At 54.0% G+C, this 10,672-nt stretch overlaps 1 protein-coding gene across 2 annotated transcripts in view; it reads left to right on the top strand.

Annotated features, from left to right (window-relative positions):
• The first annotated feature begins 1,121 nt into the window (after positions 1-1,121).
• LOC127586968 (neurexin-2-like) overlaps positions 1,122-10,672 on the top strand; it is a 760,879-nt gene continuing 751,328 nt past the window's right edge. For both annotated transcript variants that reach the window (XM_052045024.1, XM_052045023.1), the window contains exon 1: positions 1,122-1,916. In XM_052045024.1, coding sequence (XP_051900984.1) covers positions 1,220-1,916 — 697 coding nt within the window. In that variant the 5' untranslated portion in view covers positions 1,122-1,219. The remainder of the gene's footprint in view (positions 1,917-10,672) is intronic.

The raw sequence follows: 10,672 nt of genomic DNA, 5'->3' as shown, positions 1-10,672 counted from the left end.
ATGGGGGAAAGGCCTTGGGGAGTCAGGAGGTAAGTCCCTCACCACGGGATCCCCACCCCCTGACCTGCTCCTGTAGACACAGTGAGCAGGAGGGAACTGTTGACAAGTCAGTGCACGTGGGCAGATGCTGAAAAGCAAGCCAGCTCCCTGGGCGAGAGGTGTGTAACCACGCCTCAGGACAGCTTGGCTCCCGAGTGTCTACAGTGACAATTGCACCATTACTGCTGGCTTGTTAAACAGCTGTTAATCCAGCTGAGATACGAGGTGAGAGGGGCAAAGTTTACCGGAGATGTGTGGGGCAAGTTTTTTTTACACAGAGAGCGGTGGGTGCCTGGAACGGGCTGCCAGGGGTGGGGGTGGAGGCAGATACGATGGAGGGGTTTAAGAGGCTGTTAGACAGACACATGAATGTGCAGGGAACGGAGAGAGATGGATTTAGTTTAATTCAGCATCGTGATCAGCACAGACACAGTGGGCCGAAGGGCCTGTTCCTGTGCTGTACTGTTCTGTGAAACATCTTAACCAATTTTCAGCTGCTGCTCTGCCTCGTGTGTTTTCAGGCTGTAACGTGGCTTTGCTCTCGTGTGGAGGAGACGTTGATGGGTGTTGTGCTCTCTCTGGCAGGTCGACGTCGCTCTCTGGCTCGGCACAGAGGGAGGTTGGACACCGCCATGGGTTTGGAAGTCCGGCGCCGCACCATGTGATCCGGTCGCCTGTCCCGGACCTACAGGCGCACACTCGCCTCTGCCGGTGCTTCCCGCCTGCCTCTCTCGCTCTCTGCCCCGTCCCCCCCCCCCCCCCCCACCGCCTCGTCTGTCAGACCGGAATTCCAATGCGGAGCACCATGGTCACCCCGGCGACCAGCTGAGCAACATCCCGCCCCCCCCGCCCCCGCGTCCCGCCGGTCGAGGGTCCGACAGGATTCGCCCTCCTCCCCCACGGGGGTCCGCTGCTCAGGGATCAGATGCCACTCCGCGGGGGTCTGTGGGAGCCCCAGTCGGGGACGAGGAGACGCGCCTGAGGATCTTCTGCTCTCTGCGGAGGGGGGGGTGGGTGGGGTGGGGAGGAGGGGGTGGGGAGCGGGGCCGGACAGAGGAAGGGGGGGGGTGGGGGGAGTCGTACGTCTGCACGGCGAGGAGGAGGAGAGAGGCGCAGAGGGGTCGCCTCGGGACAGCGGAGGAGACCGGCTTTGACTGCGGAGGACGAGGGAAGTGAGAAGATGTCGGCCTGCCTCCTACGGTTGTCCGCCCTCCTGCTGTGCGCGGCGGGGCTGAACGGGGCGCTGGAGTTCGGGGGCTCGGCGGGGCAGTGGGCCCGGTACGGCCGGTGGGACGCGGGGTCACGGGGCGAGCTGAGCTTCAGCCTGCGGACCAATGCCAGCCGGGCGCTGCTGCTCTACGTGGACGACGGGGGCTACTGCGACTTCCTGGAGCTGATGGTGGCCGGCGGGCGGCTCAGGCTGCGCTTCAGCATCTTCTGCGCAGAGCCGGCTGTGCTGCTGACCGATGCCCGGGTGGATGATGACCGCTGGCACATGGTGGTGCTGACACGCAACGAGCGGGAGACACGGCTGGTGGTGGACGGCGAGGCCGGGGCGGCCCGGGTGCGCTCCAAGCGGCCGGACATGACGGTGGCCAGTGACCTGTTCGTGGGGGGCATCCCGCCCGACGTGCGGCTGTCTGCCCTCACCTCCAGCACCGTCAAGTATGAGCCGCCCTACCGAGGGCTGCTGGCCAACCTGAAGGTGGGGGACACCCCGCCCGTGCTGCTCAACAGCCAGGGCATCCGCAGCGAGAGCGAGCTGCTCTGCGCCCGCCACAACCCCTGCCTCAACGGCGGCTCCTGCTCCGTGCTGGGTGGCAGGGCCGTCTGCGACTGTGCCGGCACCGGATACCACGGGAAGGAGTGCGGAGAAGGTAAGGGGGGAACGGGGCGGCGGGGGCGCTGTCGGGGGGTTCAGCCTGTACCTGGTAATGTGTAGGGGTGTTCGACTATACTGGTCGGGTGTGAGGGTGTCAGACTGTACTGGCTCAGTGTCCTACTGTACCCCATGGGGTGTGGGGTTGTCCAACTGTACCAGCGGGGTGTTTGTACTGGTGGGGTGTGAGGGTGACCGACTGTACTGGCTGGGTGTCTGACTGTACTGGCTGGGTGTCCAACTGTACCACATGGGGTGTGTGGTTGTCTGAGTGTACCAGTGGGGTGTTTGACTGTACTGGCGGGGTGTGAGGGTGTCGGACTGTACTGGTGGGGGGGGTCTGACTGTACCACATGGGGTGTGGGGTTGCCCGACTGTACCGGCGGGGTGGTCGACTGTACTGGCGGGGTGTCCGACTGTACCCCATGGGGTGTGGGGTTGTCCGACTGTACCGGTGGGGTGTGAGGGTGTTCGACTGTACTGGCAGGGTGTTGGACTGTACCCTGTAGGGTTGTTGGACTGTACCGGCGGGGTGTCCAACTGTACCCAGTAGGGTGTGGGGGTGTTGGACTGTACCCGGTGGGGCGCAAGGGTGTCAGACTGCACCTGGCGAAGCAAGAGGACGTTGGATTGTACCTGGTGGGGTGTAGGTGTGTACAACTGCATCTGATGGTGTGTCAGGGTGTCGGACTGTACCTGATGGGGTGTGAGGGTGTCTGACTGTATAGGGTGACCTTATTGAAACAAAGGTCCAAAGGAGGTGTTGAGAAGTTTCCACTGGGACACAGGTACAGGATGGACATTTAAAGCTGAGGAACTTCTCACGGGGTTGGGGGGGGGGGGTTGTGGGTGATCCCCTGGGATCCACTGCCCCCGAGGTGGAGGTGACCAGATCGTCAGTGGGGTTTCAGGAGGAGGTGGAGGAATATTTGAATGATTGGGGAACGGAGGGCAATGGGGAACCGCCACAGAGGAGGTGTTGCAGCCGGTGTCGATCAGCCACGGTCACACTGAATGGTGGGGTTAGAGGGACCGAGTGGTCTCCTCCTGTTGTGTCCTTGTGTTCTTCTGTTGTGTGTGAGGCGTGAGTTCAACTCCCACCTTGGCAGCCGTGTACTTGAATTTAGTTAATAACACTTCTATAAATAAAAGTCACATAATGGTGTGTGCAAAAGCCTCACCCTAACTCTAACCCCAAACTGCATGCATTTAAGGTGAGAGGGGAAAGTTTAAAGGAGATGTGCGGGGCAGGTTTTTTTACACACAGAGTGGTGGGTGCCTGGAACAGGCTGCCAGGGGTGGGGGTGGAGGCAGATACGATCGAGGGGTTTAAGAGGCTGTTAGACAGACACGTGAATGCGCAGGGAATGGAGGGAGACGGACCATGTGCAGGCAGAAAGGATTTAGTTTAAATTGGTATCATAGTCGGTACAGACACGGTGGGCCAAAGGGCCTGTTCCTGTGCTGTACTGTTCCATGTTCTGTCCACATCCTGGGGGTCCCCACTGACCAGAACCCCACCGGACCAGCCACGTAAACCCCGTGTCTACAGGAGCAGGTCAGGGGGTGGGGACCCTGCGGTGAGGGGCTCACCTCCTGACACCCCAAGGCCTTTCCCCCATCTATACGGCACAGGTCAGGAGTGTGACGGGACACTCCCCACTGGCCTGGGTGAGTGTGGATCCAACTCCCGAGGAGCTCGACACCGTCCAGGACAGAGCAGCCCGCTCGATCGGCACCCCATCCACCCCCCTAAACACTCCCTCCCTCCACCACCGGCACACAGTGGCTGCAGTGTGCACCGTCTACACAACGACCTGTGGTTACTCGCCCAGGCTACTCCAACAGCACCTCCCAAACCCACCACCTCTCCCACCCAGGACAAGGGCAGCGGGTGCAGGGGAACACCACCACCTGCAGGTTCCCCTCCCAGTCACACCCCACCCTGACTGGGAAATAGTCCCAATTTCCTGCGTTCGGCCCATATCCCCCCAAGCCTCACCCCTCCATGGACCTATCCAAGTGCTGCTGAAATGCTACTGTTGTACCTGCCTGACCCACTTCCCAGGGGGATGGGAATCCATGCAGAAAGACAGAGCGAAGCAATGCGGAGACCCGAGCAAAAGCTTGGAAAAGAGAAAAGTAAGAGCAGAGTTCAGGAAGTCAAACGCGAAGGACACAAAGGTGACTGGATTCCTAATGTGTGTAAGGGCACTTTATCTGAATGCCCGTAGTGTTCGAAACGAGGTCAGTGGACTTGTGGCGCAGATCAGTACAAAGGGGTAGGATTCAGTGGCCATTGCAGAAACGTGATTGCAGGGTGGGGATGACTGGGAATTAAATATCCAAGGGTATCCGGTGATACGGAAGGACAGGCAGGAAGGTAAGGGAGGTGGGGTAGCGCTCTGAATTAAGAATGAAATCAGGGCGATAGTGAGAGACGATGTAAGATCCAAGGAGCAGAATGTTGAGTCCATCTGGGTAGAGATTAGGAAGAGTGAAAGGAATAAGGGGTTGTCTTTTACCGTTGTCTGGCGGGAGTTGTCTATTACAGTGGCTCAGGCAATAAACCAAGAAATACTTGATGCACGTAAGAATGGAACGGCAGTTATCACGGGGGACTTTAACTTCCACATAGATTGGGCGAATCAAATTGGTCGAGGCGGTCTTAAGGAGGACTTCACAGAATGCCTCCGTGATAGCTTTCCTGAACAGCAGGTTAGTGAACCTACAAGGGAAAATGCTCTCTTAGATCCGGTCCTGTGCACTGAGACAGGTAAAATTAATGATCTTGTAGTTAGGGATCCTCTTGGAGAGAGTGATCACAGTGTGATTGAATTTCTCATACAAATAGAGGGTGCAATAGTTCGATCTAAAACCAGTGTATTATGCCTAAACAAGGGAGGCTACAACGGGGCGAGGGAGGAGTTGGCCAGTGTAGACTGGGAACACCGGCTGTGCGGTGGGACAGTTGAGGAACAGGGGAAGACTTTCAAAGAGATTTTTCACGGCTCTCAACAAAAGTGTATTCCAGTTAAAAGCGAGGACAGGAAGGGTGGGGAGAGTCAGCCGCGGATAACTGAGGAAATAAAAGAAGGCATCAAGCTCAGGGCTCATGCGTACAAAGTCGCCAAGAGAAGTGGGAAGCTGGAAGATTGGGAAGACTTTAAAAAGCAACAAAGAACCATCAAGCAAGCAGCAAGGAAAGGGAAGATGGATTGTGAAAGTGAACTAGCACAGAATATAAAAACAGATAGTAAAAGTTTTATAATTGTATAAAGTGGAAAAGGGCAGCTAAAGTGAACGTAGGTCCCTTGGAAAACGAGATGGGGAACTAACATTGGGTAATGTGGAAATGACTGAGGCCTTGAACGACTATTTTGTGTCAGTCTTCACAGTGGAGACATGTCTAACATGCCAGAGAGATGTTATGGATGCGATGGGAGGTGAGGACCTCAATACAATCGCTGTCACTAAAGAGGTAGTGATGAGCAAACTAGTGGGCCTAAAGGTAGACAAGTCCCCTGGTCCTGACTGTCTGCTCTATCTGTGCTCTCATAATCTTATAAACCTCTATCAGGTCTCCCCTCAGCCTCTGCCGCTCCAGAGAAAACAACCCAAGTTTGTCCAACCTCTCCTTATAGCTCATGCCCTCTAATCCAGGCAGTATCCTGGTGAACCTCCTCTGCACCCTCTCCAAAGCCCCCACACCCTTCCTGTAACGGGGCGACCAGAACTGCACGTAGTGCTCCAAGTGTGGTCTGAGCAGAGTTTTATACAGCTGCAACGTGACTTCCCAATGTTTATACTCAACACCCCGTCCGATGAAGGCAAGCGTGCTGTCCGCCTTCTTTACCACCCCATCTACTTGTGTTGCCACTGTCAGGGAGCGATGGACGTGCACTTCAAGTTCCCTCTGTACATCCTGCCATTTGCTGCACACTTTCCTCTTGCATTTGACCTCCCAAAGTGCAACACCTCACACTTGTCCAAATTAAACTCCATCTGCCATTTCTCTGCCCATATTTCCAAATGATCTCTATCCCGCTGTATCCTTGGACAATCTTCCTCACTCTCCACAACTCTGCCAATTTTTGTCTCATCTTCAAACTTACATTTTTGCCCAAGTCATTTATCAATATCACAAACACAAACAGAGGTCCCAGCACTGATCTCTGCGGAACACCACTGGTCACAGACCTCCAGTCAGAGAAACACCCCTCCACCACTGCCCTCTGCCTTCTACAGCCAATCAATTTTGTATCCAATTCACCAAGTCACCGTGGATCCATGTGCCCTCATCTTCTGGATCAGCCTGCCATGAGGGACCTTGTCAAAAGGATTACTGAAGTCCATGTAGACAACATCCACTGCCCTCCCCTCATCGATCATCTTCGTCAGCTCCTCAAGAAACTCAATCCTTTGTGAGGCTTGACCTCCCCCACACACAAAACCATGCTGACTGTCCCCAATAAGTCGGTTCTTTTCCAGATGTGAGTAGATCCTGTCCCTAAGAATCTTTCCCAATAATTTCCCTGCCACTGACGTAAGGCTCACTGGCCTATTGTTTCCTGGTTGGTCCCTATTGCCCTTTTTAAACAAAGAACAACATTGGCTACTCTCCAGTCCTCTGGGACCTCGCTTGTGGCTAAAGAGGGAACAAAGATCTTTGTCAAGGCCTCAGCAGTCTCCTCTCTTACCTCTCAACAGCCTGGGATCAATCCCAACAGGCCCTGGGGACTTACCCACCTCAATGTTCCTTCAGAAACCCAGCACCACCTCCTCCTCGATACCAACATGCCCAAGAACATCAGCATTCCCCTCCCCGATCTCACTCCATGTCCTTCTCCCTGGTGAGTACCGATGTGAAGTACTTGTTTAGAACCTCGCCCACTTCCTCTGGCTCCAGGCATGAACTGCCTCCTTTGTCCTTGAGTGGTCCTACCCTCTCCCTAGTTACCCTCTTGTTTTTGGAGTTGGGACGTTATGTTGCAGTTACGTTGATGAGACTGGGTTTGGAGTGTTGTGCTCAGTTTTAGTCATCCTGCTACAGGAACGATGCCATTAAGCTGGAGAGAGTGCAGAGGAGATTTATGAGGATGTTGCCGGGACTCGAGGGCCTGAGTTATGGGGAGAGGTTGGGCAGGCTGGGTCTTTATTCCTTGGAACGTAGGAGACTGAGGGGTGACCTTATAGAGGTGTACAAAATCATGAGGGGCATTGATAGGGTGAATCCACACAGTCTTTTACCCAGGGTTGGGGAATCAAGAACTAGAGGGCACAGCTTGAAGGTGAGAGGGGAGAGATTTAATAGGAACCTGAGAGGAAACTTCTTCACCCAAGAGGGTGGTCCGTACGTGGAACGAGCTGCCAGAGGAAGTGGGTGAGGCAGGGACATTAACAACATTTAAAAGACACTTGGACAGGTCCACGGATGGGAAAGGTTTTGAGGGATATGGGCCAAACGTGGGCAAATGGGACCAGCTGAGATGGGCATCTTGGTCGGCATGGACCAGTTGGGCCGAAGGGCCTGTTTCCCTGCTGTGTGATTCTTGTGACCCTCTGTACAGATGGTGAGGGAGTCAGCGATGGGAATACCGCTGACTGTTGGGGAGAGATAGTCAGACTCTCGAGTTGGAGATAGTCATTGCCTGGGACTTACCCTTCAGCCCATCCATTCCCAGACCAGCACCCCCCCACCCCCCGCCCCGCCCCGCCCCGCCCCACCCCCAAGATCTCATCCTGAGTGAGGATGGGTTTTATAACACGTTGCACACTGAGTTTATTTCTGCTCCTGGGGCACAGCAGTGAACCACCAGAGAGTCCTCACTGGAAGCCACAAATTTTAACCGCTGCAGCTGGGAAGGTAAGGCTCGGTTAGAAGTTAATTGGCCTCACTGAGTGAGTTTGCAGTTTGATCGAGGCCGTCGGTTCTTGGCTCCAGTGATGGTCACGTTAAACATGCTGCTGGTGCTAGGGAGGTCAGCAGGATTCACACTGCCACACACTGGGGCACTGCCTGATTGGGTGTTGTAAACTACTCCCTGTCCGTAGAACCACTGTGTGAGGGTCCAGTGTGAATCATCTCCGTCATCTGCCCACTCGATGATTCCAATGTTCCCGGCCTCCCTCATTCCTGTCCCCGCAAACTCCAGCTCATCCCAAACTCCTCTGTCCTGTGGTCAACCCACACCAGCATCCCGTCATTAAACATTCTCACCCTTGTTTTCAGATCCCACGAGGCCTTTCCTTCCTGTCCTGTAACCCCCCGCCCCGCCCTGACACCCCTCCCTGTCTCTGTAACCCCCTCCGGCCCCTACACCCCTCCCTCTCTGTAACCCCTCCAGCCCCTACACCCCTCCCCGTCTCTGTAAACCCCTCCAGCCCCTACACCCCTCCATATCTCTGTAACCCCCTCCAGCTCCTACACCCCTCCCTATCTCCTGAGAGGGATCTTGGGGTCTAGGTCCATCAGTCCCTGAAAATGGCTGAATAAGTTGATAGGGAGGTAGAGAAGGCGTACGACACGCTTGCCTTTATCAGTTGAGGCACCGAGTTCAAGAGTCGGGAAGTTGCGTTGCAGCTTTATAAAACTCTAGTTCGGCCGCATCTGGAGTATTGCATTCAGTTCTGGTCGTCCCGTTACAGGAAGGATGTGGAGCTTTGGAGAGGGTGCAGAAGAGGTTCACCAGGATGCTGCCTGGATTAGAGGGTGTGAGCTATAAGCAGAAGTTGGACAAACTTGGGTTGTTTTCTCTGGAGCGGTGGAGGCTGAGGGGAGACCTGATAGAGGTTTATAAGATTATGAGAGGCACAGGTAGAGTAGACTGCTGATATCTTTTCCCCAGGGCCAAAATGTCTAATACCAGAGGACATGCATTTAAGGTGAGAGGGGGAAAGTTTAAAGGAGGGCAGGTTTTTTACACAGAGAGTGGTGGGTGCCTGGAACGGGCTGCCAGGGGTGGGGGTGGAGGCAGATACGATAGAGGGGCTTAAGAGGCTCTTAGACAGGCACATGGATGTGCAGGGATTGGAGGGATAGGGGCATTGTGAAGGCAGAAGGGACTAGTTTAATTAGGCACTATTGGCTTAATTAGTTGGGCACAATACAATGGGCTGAAGGGCCTGTTCCCGTGCTGTACTGTTCTGTGTTCTATGTTCCATGTAACTTCCTTAGTGATAGACTGGATTGTTGGGAACTTGGGATCCAAAACTAGAGGGCAAGGGTTCTGCGTGAGAGGGAACTGAGGTGGGAATCTTTTCCCCCAAAGGGGGTTTGGAATCTGGACGGCACGAGCAGAGGGGGTGGTGTCAGCAAAGCCCCTCAACATTCCTACAGATGAGCACTTGAATCACCGACACCCTTCCCCTGAACTGGTGCCTCTGGGTTTAGACATCTGTGCCTTGGGGGGAAGGTTTCTTGGTACCTACCTTATCTTTGCCTGTCATCATTTTATCCACCTCTGTTACGTCACCCTCAGCCTCTGACGCTCCAGAGAAAACAAGCCCAGCCTCATCTGAAATCTGGAACCGACCATTCATTTTGCCCTATTCTTGAAGAAAAACCAACAGTGGCGTCACAGGTAGACAGGGCGGTGAAGAAGGCATTCGGCATGCTGGCCTTCATCAGTTGGGGCACAGAGTACAGGAGTTGGGAGGTTATGTTGCAGTTGTACTAGACACTGGTGAGGCCACACTTGGAGTATTGTGTTCGGTTTTGGTCACCCTGCTTTAGGGAAGACATAACTGGAATGAGTGCAGAGGAGATTTACGAGGGTGTTGCCAGAACTCGAGGGCCTGAGTTGTAGGGAGAGGTTGGACAGGCTGGGACTTTATTCCTTGGAGCATAGGAGACTGAGGGGTGACTTTATAGAGGTGTATAAATCATGAGGGGCATCGATAGGGTCTTTTTCCCATAGGTTGAAGGTGAGAGGGGAGAGATTTAAATGGGACATGAGGGGCAACTTCTTCACCCAGAGGGTGGTCAGTATATGGAACGAGCTGCCAGAGGAAGTGGGTGAGGCAGGTACAATAACAACTTCTTAACAGACACTTGGACGGGTCCATGGATGGGAAAGGTTTAGAGGGATATGGGCAAAACGCGGGCAAATGGGACTGGCTTAGATGGGCATCTTGGTTGGCATGGACCAGTTGGGCCGAAGGGCCTGTCTCTGTGCTGTGTGACTCTGTGACACCAAATGGGGTTTAAAATTGTGTTTTGAAAGGAACCTTTCCTTCCACGCCCACCATTTTTGAGAAACAGTCTCAGGCTCCCTGTGTGGATTAAGTAATGGAGCATGCATCTGTGGTAATATTCTGATCTGGATTGTTTCGTTCGGGTAAATTAATTAATGCAAACAAATTTCTGGTATTAAATAATAGTTGTTACTCATTAATTGAACTACATTTGTCAGGGGCTGATTCAGGAGATGGGAGAACCACCTGCTTTATGCAGTAGATGGATAAATCTCTGTCCCTGCTAACACAATAACAGGCTAATTCAGTATTTGTCCAAATGTGTTCCTTCTGTAATTACAATGCTCAGTGAGGTTTGCAGTTCTGTGCACAGAGTTGTGAATGCAGTGCTATTGAAAATGGAATTGGTTTATTACTGTCACCTGTACCGAGATATAGTGAAAAGCTTTTGTCTGCCTGCCATCCAGACAGATCATTCCCCACATCAGTAAATGGAGGTGGTACTGAAGGAAAACAGAATTCAGAGTGTAGTGTTACAGTTACAGACAGAGCGCAGTG

This window comes from Pristis pectinata, chromosome 38 (genome assembly GCF_009764475.1).
Source record: "Pristis pectinata isolate sPriPec2 chromosome 38, sPriPec2.1.pri, whole genome shotgun sequence".
Lineage (NCBI taxonomy): Eukaryota > Metazoa > Chordata > Chondrichthyes > Rhinopristiformes > Pristidae > Pristis > Pristis pectinata.
The sequence above is the reverse complement of the archived record's forward strand: the minus strand, read 5'-3'. Positions and strand labels throughout refer to the sequence as shown.